This window comes from Leuresthes tenuis, unplaced genomic scaffold (genome assembly GCF_036924035.1).
Source record: "Leuresthes tenuis unplaced genomic scaffold, fLeuTen1.0.hap1 SCAF_7, whole genome shotgun sequence".
NCBI lineage: Eukaryota > Metazoa > Chordata > Actinopteri > Atheriniformes > Atherinopsidae > Leuresthes > Leuresthes tenuis.
The window spans coordinates 23,968,687-23,986,560 of record NW_027325361.1 but is presented as its reverse complement, the minus strand read 5'-3'; the positions used below and the strand labels follow the sequence as shown (position 1 = coordinate 23,986,560).

At 38.9% G+C, this 17,874-nt stretch overlaps 1 protein-coding gene across 1 annotated transcript in view; it reads left to right on the top strand.

Annotated features, from left to right (window-relative positions):
• Positions 1-1,632: 1,632 nt before the first annotated feature.
• The window catches only part of gabrg3 (gamma-aminobutyric acid type A receptor subunit gamma3), a 68,089-nt gene continuing 51,847 nt past the window's right edge, over positions 1,633-17,874 (top strand). Inside the window, exons 1-2 of the mRNA XM_072388749.1 lie at positions 1,633-1,685; positions 1,946-2,091. Of these exons, the coding sequence (XP_072244850.1) occupies positions 1,633-1,685; positions 1,946-2,091 (199 nt within the window). The remainder of the gene's footprint in view (positions 1,686-1,945; positions 2,092-17,874) is intronic.

Below are 17,874 nucleotides of genomic sequence, written 5' to 3'. Positions count from 1 at the left end.
CAAAGAAGTAAGGATGTGCAATAGAAGTAGTTATCCTGACCGGAATCTAGAGCGCTTACCTCAAGAAGAATAATTACAACAAATACTGCAGTAGACATCCACAAAAGGGAAGCGAGGGAAAGCTCGTCTTTTGGAGTTACCCACATTCCCGGGAATATCTGAGATCTACTGTAACGTGAGTTTATTGTTGTTCAGACTGGAAACAGCTGGTAAGTCAGACCGTTTTAATCTTTGCCAAGTCTAAGTTGATTCATAAAGTTGTTTGCATTCCCATAAAGTTGCATTTGAAACCACCACAAGTCAATGTATGCATTTTTTGTACATAGTTTCAACCTTTTCATATTCACTTCTTCTAAGTTTGCCTCGAAAACAGTACAGTGTGACTTTATCAATACATTGCAAAAGGTGCCACCATCAAACTGTTTCACACAGCAGTAAAAACTGTGCTTCGTTCTCAAATGGCTGTTGCTTATCGTGGCACACTTATGGTGTGCTGGCTTTACCTGGAAGAGTTTGATTTCCATTCATTTTTCTGGAGAGGTTCCACATTGAACTATTTGACGGCTCTTATCATCAGCTTTGCATCTTTCTATTATTTGTACCCCATTAGCAACAAAGCACACAACTCAACATATGTTTCACCTGAGACTGGCAAGAGTGCAGCGTTTTTCTGGGGTTGTTTCGCCTCGTGATGGTGCCGGTTAAGTTAGCATCCCACATACAGATAACAGCTGCAGGAACTATTCAGTTCCTTCTGATCTGATAACTACTTGAAAAGTGGCTGTCCGTGTGGCAATAAATAAGAACTGGAAAGAAGTTGTGTGGCCTGTGCACCAAAAAAAGGGGAAAAAAAGCTTCCACAAGTTAGTTTATTAAATGTTTGATTAACAGAAAAAACACAAATGTTCAAAATGACTTGGTTTCTGCCTACCATTAGATTTCTTGCTTTTTTTCAGTCTTAGATGTAGCCTAAAATGTAAAAGCTATGTTTGTTCTTTTTCATATTGTAGACTATTTATGAAATTTTACATTTGGAGAATGATCAAACAAAAACAGAAATCATTAGTTTAAAAAAAAAGAACTGTTTATTGCAGCCCTCAAAAGACAGATAACTGATAATGATACTCAAGAATTTCAGGGTTTGTTTGTGATGTAATTCTTAAATTCTGGGTGTGCTCAGTGTGTTTTTGGCACACAATCGGGACATTCTATATGTAATTATTTGGGAGAGGGGGCAAAAAAGAAAAATCAAGCTAAACAAAAAGTAAGTTCATGCAGACTGGTATGAATCCTGAGTGACGCAGACTTTTGCCACACAGGAGTTTTTGGAAGAACTGGGGGCTCTCAGAGAAGCCGTTCAGTGCGCGCACCTGCGTAAAAGACCAGCAGCGCCCGCAACCGAAGAACTGCGATCATTGTTGGTGACAAACTGCTCATCTGTCCGAAAAAGCGGCCACTGAGGAAGGATCTATTGGAAAATATCTGATTATCGAGTAATCAGTGCTGGATTAAAAACTATGAAGCGCTGTTCCCTCTCCTCTTCCTCCTCTGAGCAGCTGTGATTGTCGCGTGCAGACACTGGCACGCACCGTCTTCTGACACATCTCTATTTGTTCTCCTCCTGCTGGAAACATGACGTCCAATTTACTGGTTTATGTCTTACTTCTGTCGGTGCTTTACACCTGGTAAGTCGCGCACTTTAGTTTTAACAGTCATATATACATATATATATATATATATAGACATATATATATATACACACATATATATGTCTATATATATATGAGGTATTTTTGCAATAATCTAAATGCTCACTGTGATGTTTGTCAGTTGTGGACTGAGGAAAACTTTATGATAAGTTCTCAGTTCATGCTCTCAGCACAGAATTGCTTGTTTTAAGCAAGTATCTTTGCTTCTATTTATCCTCACTATTTTACCTTTGCAGCTCTCTAACAGTCGAGTATGAGGAGGACTATGAGGATGTCACTGTGAACCAGATGCTGGCTCCTAAATCCCAGGACACTGATGCCACGGAAATACTCAATAATCTACTCAAAGAATATGACAAGAAACTGAGACCGGATATTGGAGGTAAGGGTCACTTCTATATATATTTTCACCTGACATAGACTGGAAATGCAAATCATCATCAGTCTTGTCATGGAGAACTGGCATGAGTGAACCCTGCAGATTCTCTGATTAAAGCTCATTTAAGTGCTGTCTGTCAGTCTATAGTCCCTTGCAGTAGCTGTAATAGCAACATAAGACAATGAAATGGGGCATGCAAATGTAAAATTCTATCATACAATGTAAGCTGTACTTTGCAGAACCCTTAAGACAAAATGTGTTTAAGCCTTCAAATAGCACTCAGATCTTTATATATTTAAAGCATAGTACTGTACATTCACAACACAGAATTAAGGAATGAGTTTGCACAGAAGACCTGCTGGGTTTGTTGTAGTTCAGGTTTGAACATGAAGTAAAGATTGTCTGGAAGATGTTTCCATATGTGTGCGCAATGTTTTGCTTTTACTGCAAATTTAAAAGCTACCTTTCCCTCAGAAAGCTGTATACATCTATTGCCAGAGGCAAAAAACAAAGCAAAGATAAAGTGTTGTATATTCATAGATACCTTTAGGCTCCAAAACCAATAGTTTAGAAACTTCCTCAGTCTATTTTATTAGTCTTAAATTGTATATATTTTGCATTCCATATTATAATACCAGCATCATAATTTGAATGTAAGGTTAAAAAAATGCCTGTGAAGGTCAGAATCTTTGTGTTTGAGGTGTGCTCTATGCCTGTGAAAGAGGAGCTGCTTCTCCTCGATCAGCATGAAAATGACTCACTGCAGGTGTCCAACTCAACAGCAGCAAAACATCTTCAGACTCTAATAAAACCATCAACATGTTTTGATATGGTTTGATACACATGCCATTCACCTTCATGTTCATCCCCTTACACATACCCTTCTGGTACAGCCGCTCTCTGGCTGGGATTCATATGCAAAAAGGGCTTTTTCCTGATATGTTTTAAACCACCTGAAGTGTTTTGCCTTGTTTCGTCTACTGAGAGGTGGGTTCGAGATGCTGTTTGTTCTATCACTACCAGACCACTACTAGACAGCCTTCTTTAGCTGGACTTTTGCTGACTGGAGCCTTACCATCTTCATTCAGCAAATTCTGCACCTGTGATGACGTTGTCTCTCCATGCCTCAGTGAGCAAAGCTTGATGTATTGATCTTTTGATTGTGTGTTCACTTCAAATGAGCTCTGCCTGATCATGTTTTGGATACAACTCAGGATAGAACTCATGCTACATGGTGAGGGTTTCATTGACACAGTAGATATCACACAGTATTGTTTAAAAGTCTAGAACCAGCCCTTATTTCTTTATATTTTTGCTTCCGAGCAGCCAGACTTTCTTGTAATTTTTTTAAGTGATCTTGAAGAAGAGTTCTCCAGGATTTCTGAAGGTCTTTCTCAAAGTTTTTTCTTTGAATATTCATTTTAAGTCCTTTTATCTGACCATTTTCAGAGGACCATGTTTGTTTGTCATTTAAGCAGAAAATGGCACCTAACTCAAGGGATGAACAAGTCTTTTGTCTATACATGACAGGCATTTTAGCAAAAAAACTATTCTATATAGTATATCTTTGGCGCTTTTTGACCAGCAGCCTGCCGTTGATGCACATGATATGTTCTCATTTCTTTAACTGCATTTACAAAAAATGCCAAAGATAACAATGAGTGACATAAAATTGCACCAACAAGGTGATTTTCAAAGAGCTGTTAGCTGAAAACATTTCAGTTCGGTGGGCAGTGTGTCCTCAAAAAACTGAGAAAACTGGACAAAACTGGGGGACAAAAGAAGAAAAATAATATTGACAGCAGATGAAAAGTATCTGAAAGTGATTTCCTTGAGAAATAGAAAAGAAAAGAAATCAGCAAAGACCTGAAACAGGACCTGAAAGATGCAGCTGGATGTTCAGTTGACCCATCTACTGTTGGTAGAAGCCTCGTCAGACTTTTAAGCTTGTTGGAATTGCACAAGCTCTGTTTTTACCTGATAAACTTTCTTTCCATTTATGTATGTAGATATCGCAATAAATTGCTACACCTATTTTCTCTGAAGAATTGAGAGTTGGCTCAGAGAAAGTCCTTCTTGCCTTAGAAGAAAAATCCGACTTTGGCCTTTTCTTTTACTTCTGCTGCAACCTGTCCTGTTATTACAATGCTACTTAGTAGCGACGTACAGGTGAAAACTTGAGGCATGGCCATACTGTAGGTGTAACACTTGACGAATGGCCAAGGTTTATATATTTGTTGAATGGATGAAATTTGACTTAGAAAAGTTTGCCAATTCACAGTAAGTAAAGAATGATGATTTTGTCGGTCATCTGGCAAGCTAGCTGTTATTAAAAGCTTGTGATTGGAGTTGTGGTGCTTGCTTTAACAAAAGATCTGCACACCTGACGAGATCACACCTTTAAAGCTCAACACTAGGTCAAACTACACAATGGAATATACAACTTGCTGCTTGTAGTGATGAACCAGGCTATGCTGTTGCTTTCATACTTTCAATTGGCCGTTTGGCAAGTCATTGCCATTGTTGGGTAATTTTTGGTGTGTGCGCACCATCACCATTGTCAGATTTTGCTGCCATCTTTCTCTTTTTTTCGGCTGATTCAACATGAAGAATTGACATAGAGTCTGTCGGTGACAGAGATCACTAATTGGCCGTTCATGGAATGAGTGAACGAGAAGGGAGGCAGCATCGACAATAGAAGGGCAAACAGCTAACTTAACTTGCCACACATAAATGAACCTTTGTCATGTTAATTTGTTCAAAAGAAGCAACACTTCCATAACGTAGTGTGGAGTGGAGAAACTGAAGACCAAGTGATTGTCATGACTCTTGAGTTGGGGGCCCTGATTAACACAAATATGTATTTATGCTCATCATCAGTGGGTGGATCTGACATTGGGAATTGCAGCGACAATCAGCCATGAGTTCAGACACGAGATTAGTCAGGCATTTTGATTGGAAGACACTTGCACTGCTACCTGGAAAGCTTAACTATTCCAAATTTTCCTCTTCAAGCTACATGTATGCTGGCGATGCAAAGACCAAGAACTCAATTCAGCAATGCAACATCCATTCAGAGTAAATGAGAAACGAGACCACTGAAGCGCATACGTGTGAATCCTGCTTTACTATTTTTATGCTAAGTTTAGCTAACAGCTTCCTTGTTCTGTCTCTGTGGGAGATCATCGAACATATATATATATATATATATATATATATATATATATATATGTTCGATGATAGCTGAAATTACTGCATGAACGACTTCAAGTTACTTGAATAGTGATTTGGTCAGATAATGCTAAAGTTATAAAATCAGGATTTTATTTGAGCAGAGCGACAGTCTGGGCAGCTGTGAATGACCATAAGTTGTTACATAGACTTAATGGAATGATTTTCAATCACATTTTCTGACACGTGTAGCCGTCTGACAAAATAAAAATAACAGAAGAGAATGAGAGCAGCTTTATTGGGAATGTATCTGTATCAATATCTACTTACACTTGACTGTTTTTACATAGACAAAATACTAAATGTTTGAACTGAGGAGCATGTTAACAGTGCCAAGATCCATTTGAGTCGAATTGAGCTTATATATGCAGGAGTGATTATCATTATCTGTGTGTGGTTATTCTGGTTTTGAGAAGCACAATTTTGTAGCTTATTGGTCAGTTTAACATTTTTAGCTGCATTTTAAAAGGATCAAACTAACACAACATTTTGTTTTATTCTAATGTGATATAAACATGCCTTGTAATTTATGACTAATATCTTTAATTGATTATTTATACTGCACTATGACTTCCCTCTTTAGGATTGATAAAGTATTATTCACTTCAGTTCAATAAAAGCAAACAAGTGAATTTTCCCTGAAGCAGACTGAAATTAAATAAATGCTGAATATGCTCGCAAAGGATCAGCATTTTAATAAAATATGTCCTTTTTCTACCAATACAATATTAGCAAATAGCTTTTAATTTCTGTATAAACACCACATTTGTTATTATGGATACCAAATTGTGTCATCTTTGTTGTTTTGGCCTGGTGGAAAGAGGACAGAAAAAGAACAAATAGCATGTAAGTGGTACATGGATGTGATTGAAGGACAGGTTCAGATGACCTCACACAGTGAGCTCTGGAAAAGGTCTTTCAGTGCCCTCCTGAGCGAACTCATCCTACTCTCACACCCTAAGTGTCATTTTCTCAGTGTCTCTATGTCCCTTTGACTCCAATAAGTAACCCTCACCCCACTCTTTACACTTTGTGTAACACATCTGGTGTTTCTTATCCATCCACTCATCTTGTAACTGATGTCAGGTGCTTTATCCACCTCAACAAACCGAACCTTCTGCTTTCTCTTGCAGCACATACAAACATAATGGATCAGTTTGATTTTCCAGCAACATCTGGCACTCAGATGTAAGGTGACACATATGCTCCAGAATTGCAGAGTTTTCAGTTGCATGTTAACTTTTGATACAATGTAATTGGAATTAGTTTTCTCTTATTTTCTTATTTTATTCCTAATTATATTCAAAATATTTACACAACTGGATTTTTTTCTTCAACGAGCTCTTGGGCCCTATACACTGGTGCCATGTATGTATAAAAGGGTATTCAGATTACAGTTCTGCTACATTGACGATGAATGGCTTGTAGTTATGGGTTGTCAATAATTCTGACGAACACTGCATAACAGCAAATGCGGTTCCATGAAAAATTATACAACAATCCCACCTCTTGATCTTTATAGCTTTTTGGGAGCTTCATTCATGTCCCATGATTTTCATCAGTAGGTGAAGGCTCGGTTGTCATAGGATTGGAGATGTTTGCTTTCTTTTTAAAAGAAAAAAAAGTTTTTAAAAATGGGTTTTAACCAAGGAAAACGAAAGAGAAGACTATAATGATACATATGGCCAAATGATTAGAAAACATTAAGTATTAGGAGCATAAGATCAAATGATACAAACCAGAGCCCAACTTTTACATTACTGATATTGCAGAAAATGTATGATAAACTGGTCTTTGGCCCAATTCTGCATTTAGAATATGGTTGACTAAGATATTGCATCAGATCATACACAGAGTGAATGTGAGAGTTCTATCAAATACTTTGTATTTGTAAGAAGGAAGGAATTTTGGTGTGTCAAACATTGATCGATTATAGTGGTGGCATAACAGATCTGAGCACTCACCTGGTGAGATATCATGGTGAATCTCTGGCTAAAGCAGCAACATCATCAAACATGGTGCTATATCTATTGTGTCTTTATATTAGATATTGAAGACTTTTCCTAACCACAGCATGGCCAGAACTCTGGATAATCAAAAGGTAAATGCAGCAGCTATTTATAAGCTTACAGTGTGGCTGAGAGTGACTACTTTAGTGTAATAATACTGTTCAAACATAAGAGCGGTGATGAAATATGACAACTATGCAGTATTTCACCAACAAATGTGCACCAGACTTGGGTATCAAAGTAAAGAATTAAGTGAAACAAGAACAATCTAATGCATTTTTTTTTCAATCAGCTATAAAGTACCAAAAAAACAACTTACAATTTATAGAGGTTTAATTTGAATTAATATGAATTGAAAATTAATATACTCATTCAAAAAATGTTAATAACTGTATTAGAAAAGATCAATTTAAATTGCATCAAATCAAATCAACCTGAATTGTTCTGTAAAATAAATATCTCATCTCTGAATCGTATCATGCCCCATTTATCTAGATACACATTAAATGGTTTAATAAAGGATAGATACACACCCATATCAAGTAGCCACTCTCACTCCTTTCAGCTGAGGGGTAACATTTGCATTTGCTGGCAATTTTTTTGCCCATTTCTCGTCTTCACTGACTCCTTCTTCAAATATCAGGCTCTGCATAGTGGGTTGTATTAAGGCTTAATGTTGTTGGGCAAACAGTTGTTTCCTTTCCATCAATACTAAGTTTGACTTAGTATACTGTAAGGGCCCCTATGATGTCAATCATATTTAGAATGTTCTAAGAACTGAACAGTTTAGATATTCAATTTTGAACACACTGCATAACCAGGAAATATTTTATCTGTGCACATTATTTTAACTGTTGCACATTGTTTCATCATTACTTTTTCTTGGAAATAGTTCTGTTTGAAAGAAATGAGTGGGAGTGATGAATGTAGTAATCCAGAAAACGAGTGGCTGTCATGAACAGTGTCGGGCTTCCTCGATATACGAATGATATTTGGGCGACACTGTTCATTTGTCAACCACTGGTGTGTCAACTGTGTCCGTATAAAAGAAAAAAAAAAGGAAACTTTTAACTTAGGTGCTTCATGCACAACCAGATCCTACATTTGACCCCTTTTTCACACAAACACACTCAGTTATTTTCATGGAAAATTATTATTCTATAAGGTATCAGGTATCTTCATTCCTCCCTGGTTGCCTGGCCAAAAAGAACTCATTTAACTTGTGTGGGTGGCTTCAAAAGCAATGATGAACTGGATGAGGGCAATTAGCCTTTGTTTTTTTTTGTTTTTTTAATAATTCCCCTAACTGCAGGTCAAAGGTAAGTAAATTAGAGAGCCATTTGTTGTGATGTGGGCCCTGTGATGACAGACAGCACACTTGAAAAATTTGACCTTGTCCTCGTTGGTATTAATGAATGTGCTTTTTCCACTATATGGCTTGAATGTAAAGTTACTCTTATGCCAGTGATTTTCTAAAAAAAATATGTTAGTTTTCTCATGTCTTTTCTGTCTCCATTGTGGTGATTTTGAATTTGAAGTGGAACTTTTTCAGGAGGGAATATTCAAGCGTATTTCAAACTGTATTTTTTTTACTTCTTTGAGTCTTTTTCTTCTCATTCTGCTGTTCTTCTGTTAGCGTACAGCATTAACTCACGCTTGTTGGTTGAAGACAGTGTGGCCTCTATTCAACAGATGCTTGATCATCTCATTTTAAAACTGATCAGATTCTTTTGGCTTGAGACCTGCACATTTTTTGTAGCAGCTTTGTTAGAAGATAGATATCAATAGGTACAGTAGAACATGTATCATCTTGATGTTAAAACATTAGCTCTTATCAAATATCTGGGAAGATGTTGAATGTGGCACTTGAGGTGCTTCCTTTTGAAAATTGAAAAGTTTAAACAGTCACAGAAAAACCTAAAAGTGACATGTTCTTTTGTCGCCACTGAAAGCTAAAGTCTGTGGCACATGTTTTGTGTTTTCTATGATTGCCTCCCAATCAAAGCAATCAAAGCAACACTGTGTCTTTGTTTCCCCCGTCAATGTGAGACAGTGGGAAATTTTTGTTGGGCATGAGGACAAACTCAATATATATCTTACAGTACGGTGAACACTGAGTAGACGCTGGCACTAACAAAAAAGGACTCCAATGTACGCTGAAAAATCCTTTTATAATTACAGCTGTTTTTTTGTCTCTATTGTTTATTATGTCAAGACTTGAGCTGTTCAAAGCTGACACCATTGCAGTTATAGAGCAGGCTTTCAAACGGTATAAAAGAGGAATGGAAAGGGTAAATAAGGAGTGCGCTATTTCAAAATTGCTGTTCAGACCGTTACCTAGTAACTAAGTTGGTTATTGTCACGATCTGTCAGACTCGAATGAGAATGATTGACTGATCTGGTTTACTATCATACAAAAGAGAACATACATTCACTTAGAATTCTCAGCTTTGGCTTATAAGGACAGAACAAAAGAAAATAATCTACTCCTTACCAGGTCTTAAAATTGGACAAATGCAACCTTGGATGAACAACAACACAAGGTCTACTCTTAAAACTCTTAAAAACTAAGTACACCCTTACTGCGGCCATAGCTTTGCAGCACAGCTGGGATTGGGATTCTTTTTATATCAGTGACATCATCAATTCTGCTTATTGATCAAGTTCTTTATCAATTCACTTATCGATTTTTTTAACTAAATTGCTATGAGGAAACAAGTGCAACAACACACGTTTTAACATGTCAACACAGCTGCTTTATCATCAGACAGCATACAGCCTGCAGGGCAGTGACTTCAGTGTAGGTGACAGCAGAAACACCAGCACACACAGCTGGGATCACCTGTCCAAATCTGCCTGTTGCTCCATGTTACAAAGCGCATTTTCTTAAAATTTCTGATAATACCTCTTAATAATAATTTTCTTTAAAAGTTAGCATGTATGCCGTTGTAAAATTACAGCACTCTTTTTTTAAAAAGGAAATAAGCTTGAACCAAACTAGCTACTAAACCAACAGTTTTCTACAAAAATTTTTTTAAAGTTTGCGAATATTTTTCTGGGCTAATGGTGTCTTCAGCTATGAAAAACCCATTTTCTGATGTGGTGGAGGACGCTAGAACACACAAATAAGCCTGGGCAGGTTCTGACCATAAGGGCAGTGTGTACCACCTCCAAAGACCTGGGCCAGCTGATGTAGGGATGGCAGGCAGGGTTCTGTAGAGATGGACTTAATGAACTTGCTCCACTGTTGCACTGAAGGACTGGGTGTTCTGTTACACTGTCTGCCACAGGTTGTGGTCCTCAGCTGCAAACAACTCCTCCAGCGCTGTCCTCTTTGCTTTAAGGGTGGAGTCTGAAATTAAATAAACCATATAGATAGACCAGTGACCTAGTGAATTTTGGACAGATCAGTCCAAATCTAGTAGTGTCTTCTTTCTGGATAGCGTAACGGCCCTCCGGCTTCTTCAGAGTGGAAAGAATCTAACCTCAAGTTGTGTCACTTGAACACGGATGGTGGATGTGTACATGACATGTATCAACAGTGCAAACTCCTTTGAGCTTCCTGAAGTCATCTGTGTTTATTTTCTCCACCAGTCTGTTATGTAAATAATCATACTTCATAACCAAATTTACATATTTTCAATGAAGATTTTACGAATCCACCAACTTTTGAATAAAACACATAGTTAATTGTCTTTCACGGCCAGCCTCCTGACAGCAGCCTGAATGGTAGAGTACATTGTAAGAACCACTCCAATGTCGAACAGAGGGAATCCAGTGTGTATTCACATCTAAGATGGATGTGTGCTGCGGAAGGTTTGAAAAGCAGTTAAAAAATGCGGCTGCATGAGTGCAGACATTCTTGACACATTATATCTATATCAAAATTTCCATATGTTAATTGCATTAGAATTTAAAATAGTAAGGAATGCATTCTTACTGAGGAGTTGCTGCTTCTCTGAGGATATTACAGAACCTTTTCATCTACTGAGCATACTCTTGCAGAGAGTGCACAGAGTACAGCATTTGTGAATCTTCTGTGCTGCAATGTTCAACATATGTGTAAAGCATCCTGTCGTGACAATCGGTAGCTTCTTCTTCACAGCCACGTCCATGTTGTCCTTGTTGTCTGTAGTGGCTGCCACAAGGTTCTCTCTCACACCGATCTCCTCTTGGATGCTGCCAGTTTCTTCAGACACAGCTGCTCCTGTCTGTGTTTCATGCACTCTCCCTAAGAAAATGCGATGTTGCTGTTAGGTTGTGGTTGTCAGCTAAGCTTGTCCATGTATTTGTTGTGATGGCCGCCTTTTCAATTAGGATATTACATTGTCCTTCTCAGCTGAGTAACACACAGGGATCAGGCAGTTGGTTAGACCCTGTCTCAGTTGGGGTTTATACTTTGGGTTTAGTGTCTCTGTCAACCATCTTCAAATAATGTGAATACAATATTGAAAAATTATTGGAATAGAATATCATTCTCTATCTTGATGGTTCTTAATTTTTCATTTGAGTTTAGTCAAAGAAGAACGTGGTAAGTCTGATGCTAATATTATTACAATGTGGTACAGATGGGCTGCTTGGTCAGGATACAGTAGTAGCTGTTCTTTTACTGCTTGCATGTCGAACATCATATACCTGGCACTCCTGGGAGAGAATCCCACGTGTAGAAAATTGTTTCAACATGTTATTGGCGTTTCCATTCTTACTTGAAACAATGATTTTCTTTGTGAAATGTCGCCATGCTTTGGACTGCCTCTTCCTATCTGCTATGACATGAAAATCTGGAACCGGTTCCCAATTCCCTCCCCTAGGTTTCTATTGCTGTATTTGAATGAACAACAAGACTTTGGGAACAATGTCCTTTGGATAGAAGAGACCAAAGATGTTTGGTCATAATACACAGCACCAAGTTTGAAAACCAAACGCAGCCTATCAGCACAGACACCTCATACCAACTGTCAAGCACGGTGGTGGAGGCCTGATGATTTGGGCTTGTTCTGCAGCCACAGGACCTGGACACTTTGCAGTCGTTAAGTCCACCATGAACTCCTCTGTATACCAAAGAATTCTAGAGTTGAATGTGTGGCCATCTGTCTGACAGCTGAATCTTGGCTGAAATTGGGCCATAAACAGTGAGAACAGTGATCCCAAACACAGCAGCAAATAACCAACAGAAAAATAAGGAAGTCCACACTTCAGTCTGATTAAAATGATCTCGCAGGACCTCCACAGTTCTTTAACAGTTCAACTGCACAATTCAGTAAAACACTTCTCTCTGACTCTTAACATGTTTTAAGTTACTAATGTCTAACACATATAACTTGTTTCCATGCAAATAACGGAATTTCCTTCACTTGGATGTTGAGTTCTTGATGAAGGCTCTCTGTGTCCTGTTAATGTTGTGGAGTTGCAAGCTAATTAGTGTCAAAATACTATTTACAAGATCAAAAATAAACTTTGACGATGAATTATTCATTTATAGGCGTCCATGAAGACACCGTGTATACAGTCAATAGCTGTAGTATATTAACTAAAACCGAAATGATCATTTTAGTGATGTATTGATTATCGAGTAAATTATTTATATGTAACATTTTACCCTTCTTTTTGATCTCAACAAAAAAAAAAACATTACATTTAACTGGGATAGTCTGTGACAGAGCATGACCTGTTATACAGATAACAGCTGATAAGGGATGAATACAGTGAGCACTAAATACAACTCCAAGATGAAAACCAGCCCTTGTTTTAACCATGTCGCAGTTATTTTCAAATACAATCATTAAAGAGCTCTTCTTAAACTAGCTTTAGTGTCTGCTTACTGGGTGACAGATGATCGGCCGTGGTACAGTCAGCCTGAGGGGGATGATCTGTTCTGCTTTTTGAATATTTCAGAACCCTTTGGCATTTCTTCTAGTAATGAGCCTGGACTGTGAGCACAGAACTTGAAGTCATGCCATCAGTCATTATGCCAAGGCTCAGCGTATGCAGACAGCAACCAAGAATAGGCTGAAACTCTCCCACGTGAAGTTATGTCATCGGGAGTTCCAGCAAGATTATGTGATTAATGAGAAGACAAAAATGTGCAGCAGTAGGGACAAGTTTCTGTAACTACTGTATTTGGAAAGGCAAGGAACAAGCAGGCAATGAAAAACCTCTGGTTGTACTCTTGAAGATTTGCGGAATACAATGGAAACAAATAAAACTTTCATTATATACATTTCATTGATAAGCAATTCCTTTGTGTAAGAAAATTGGACAAGTTGAAGACAAAAGAAGAAGTTTCAGGCCAAAAGCTATCTACAGCAGTTTAACACTATCTGAAAGTGATGTCCTCAAGAAAAGAAAAAAAAAAATCCAGTAACGACCTGAAACAGGACCTTAGAAATCCATCTGGCCCTTCAGTTGGTCCATCTACTGTTCACTGAAGGCTCGTCAGAAAAGGTCTCCATGGAAGGGTGGCTGTCAAAAAGCCATTCTTAAGGAAGGGAAACAGGGAGAAAAGGCTGAGCTATGCCAAATGACACGAGAAGTGGACTGAAATCAGTGGCAATAGGTCTTATGGAGGGATAAATCCTCCCCAGAGCCCGGACCAAAACATTATTGAAGCAGTGTGGGATCATCTGACAGAGAACGGCACAAAAGGCAGCCAACATCCAAAGAAGAGCTTTGGAATGTCCTTCAAGAAGCCTGGAGAACTATTTCTGAAGACTACTTAAATAAATGAAAGAAAGCTTTTCTAAGAGGGTTCAGGCTGTGTTTGAAGAAAGGTGTTCATTAGAATAGTACAAACTGTGGTTTTGCATTATTTGCTGTATTTCTATTTGTTAACACATATTTTAAAAACACATCTATTTCCTGTTTTCCTGACAATATATGAAAAAATGAGGGGTGGCACAACACTTTTGCACAGTATTGCAAGTAAATTTAATGTAATTTAGGTATTGGGCATCTTTACTTTCAGGCTTGTTAAAGCAACACTAGAGATGTTTATGAACCATAAAACTATTAGCATCTGCTTGTTTTGACGTACACAACTTTGATATGCACACTTCTGGACCTAATACTGCCCTTGCACTAGCAGGCCCAGAGATTTTCACTTCTGCTGCATGCCCCTTCCCCTCTGCAAAAATTGTGCCTTCCTCTCAAGGTGCCAACTATCTCCATTGTATTGTGAACAGCCACTTCACCACCACTGAGGTTCCTGTCTGTAATGATAAAGGCCAAACTGCTGTTTGAATGAACTCTGATCAGCCCAACATACTGTGTGTTGAGTTGTGTGTGTTGTACGAAGAGTAACTATTTTTCATTTTATTTAGCCAACAAACAGATGTACTCTTTCGCCTTATTTTGTCAGTTGAGCCGAGAAACGCTTTCTATTTCTCATAAAAACATTTAATCATTTTAATAATGGTCTGTCATTTTAGGATGGGACATTTTTTAGAAAAATTCTCTCAAAATTAGGCTCAGAGTCGCTGGATACGATTAACACAAAACATTTATTTCTTGCAAGAAAGAGACAAGTCCGCACAAATCCACACAACCTATAAATTATAACTATATAATTTTTCCAACATTCCCTCCTGTTTATGCTATGAAGTATTAAAACTCCAAAAACCCTGCACCCCGTACAATTGACATTGAATGTATTTCTACCATTCGCAGTGCATAGGAGCGAAAAACCCATTTGCTTTATTTACGGGAAAATTCTCCTATGGCCCCATTCTCTCCTTGGCGACCAACCGCTTAGTCACTCACTCAGTATCAAAGGTCGCACTCCGAACCGTTAATTTCAGTGAATGGTGATGTCTGTCCACTGATTCAAAAATAGATTCTGTCACTTTTCCTCCAGCCAGTGGCAGCCGGCCTCTATCAGAAACTCTGCTGAGAGGACTTCAGTTAGGAGTCCTGGACTCCCCCGTGCACGGTTTCAGCTCCGATTCTGGAAGATGGAAAGGACTTAGAATCCGACTCGAAGGACCATTATGTTAGAAAAATTCTCTCAAAATTAAGCTCAGAGTCGCTGGATACGATTAACACAAACATTTATTTCTTGCAAGAAAGAGACAAGTCCGCACAAATCCACAAAACCTGTCGGGAAGATCGCTCAGAGTTGTCTCCCCGACCAAATGGTGCTCCCGCTATTTATGTTTTTTATGCTGATCACACAATGTTATGAGAAAAGGCGCTTTTCTCACCATTCATTATTATGGGAAGGAACATTCAATGTTATGGGAAAAGGCATTTCTCACCAGTTAATATTATGGGAAAGACTAGTACAAGAGTCAAAACACTTTTGCTTGAATCATAGAAGAGGAAAAGATGGAGGGACTCTTCTGTCATAGTATAACTATATAATTTTTCCAACAGACATACTAAATCCTTCATGAATGGTAATTTGGTTGTAGGTTACACCCCAATTCCAATGAAAATTTACTCTGCCAAGCTCACAATATCAGAGGACAGAGGACTGGAATTAGTGCCCCAAAAAACACAATTTCAGCTTGGAAACACTACAAACAGACATACCGTCTGTTTGTAGTTTTTCCAAGCTTCAGAAGAAAACAAATGTTTATTTCACACTAAGAAAAGCAGGCTCACTACATATGGAGGCTATACAAAACACAGACATGTAGCAAACAGCTGTCCCATCTAGTAGTTTCCAGATTCCCATGGTGCGTCTTTCTTACATTTGCCACAGGTGTATTTCCAGCAGCGTACACAAAGTTTGGTGCTTCTGTTATTATTGCAGAGTATGCGCACCTGGCACTGTGTCTTTTTCTTACGGGAAACTCTCATCTCACGACGCTGCTGTTTGTGTTCTTCCCCGTGTGCGTTTTCCTGCAAAAGCCTGTTTTGAAGTTCCTCTGCAAGCTCCAGCATGAACAATTGGCGACTTCCTTTGGATTCTGTACATGCTGTGTACAAGACGTGCATTTGTGACATGCCATGTCCAGCAGGTTGTAAAACACAGCCATGGGCCATCTCTGTGTTCCTCCACGCACCGAGTAGTTGCGTGATTTCTGGTCCATAATATCAATGCATTTGAAATGGTTGTAATCAACAACAGTGTTTGTTTTTTGTTTTTGGCTGTCCACAATTTCCACTCTCTGATGCATGGTGCTCAGAAGACAAACAGATTTCTTTTTTTGTTTTGCAAACACAATCAGCAAGGCACTTCCAGATGTGAACACCTGCGTGGAGTCTGTGTCTGGCGCCTCAAGGTTTCCTTTGCAGTTGGTGGTAGCTCTTGATGATTTTTGTTGATGGTGTCGAGCAGAGTTGTTTTTCGTTGAAGAAGCCTGTTAGGCAAAGACAGAGAGGTGAAAAAATTGTCCATAGTTACAGTCCTTCCCTGGTCCATAAATGGTTCCATCAATTTCAAAACAACATTCTCTGACAGCCTCTCTCCCGTCGGACGAGTGGGATCTTTTTCCAAGTAAGGGATGGCATTACACATGTATTTTGTGTCCAGATCAGCTGCAATCCAAAACTTGATTCCAAACCTGTCAGGCTTGAATGCAATGTACTGCAGAGAGGGACAATGAACCTTTGAAGGAAATAACTGCTCATCCACGGTAACATGTTGCCCTGGACTGTAGGACAACCCTCAATTCTGAACAAACTGCTGCCAGATGTCTGAAATTGCAGCAAATTTGTCCGTTTGTATGCGCTCCTTGCGGGTGTGCTTGTTGTTGAAGCGAAGGTACATCTTTATTTCAAGAAGGCGGTTACGGGGCATTATGGCTTTGATATCTGGGTTACCGAATCTATTGGCCCACATGAGTCGCAATGGCACCAATGTAGCCCCTGGAAGCCCTTTGAAAAAGGATTGCAAGGAACGCCATCAGCTCGAAGACACTCATCTGCCAGCTGGGATTTGTTCTGCGGCACTCCCGGACTGTGCAGTCTCTGATGGTCAACAACATGCTGATATCCAACAAACACAGGAAGTTTTGAAGGTGACTCGGGATTTTGCGTGTTGCAAACTCTGTTTGCCCCTCCAGATCCATTGAACGTTGTCTGTGGGGTTTCATGAGGAGAAAAGTCTCCAACCACTTGACGAATCGGTGACATCGTTTTTCATTCTGAAATGCGAGGTCCACATCTCCACTATCAGATTCACAGTCCGACATGCTCTGCAGAATTGCTATAGCCTCCTGAGCACTGATCCTTCTTGGTTGCCTTGGTTGTCACATTGTGAAGTCTGGGTCTGCGTGCCAGGCATTCCCTATTTATGGTTGGTTCTCACCCATAACATTCACACCTTTTACGACACTCCATTCCCCTCCCTTCCTTCATCAAATCTAAATTGTATGATGCCCATTCAGTCTTACTAAAGGGCACATCTATAAACAGCTATAATCAAACCCACTTAGTCAACTTGAAAGAGACTATTTCTCAGGTAACACAATTTGTCTTATGCCCTTGTCAAATGCCAGCACGGTTTTTGTTACAAATGTAATAGTGGAAAAATGGCAACTATTTTGGTTATGTGCCTTCAGTATGTGCCTTTTATGGTCAGTGATTCTTACAAAAGGGTACA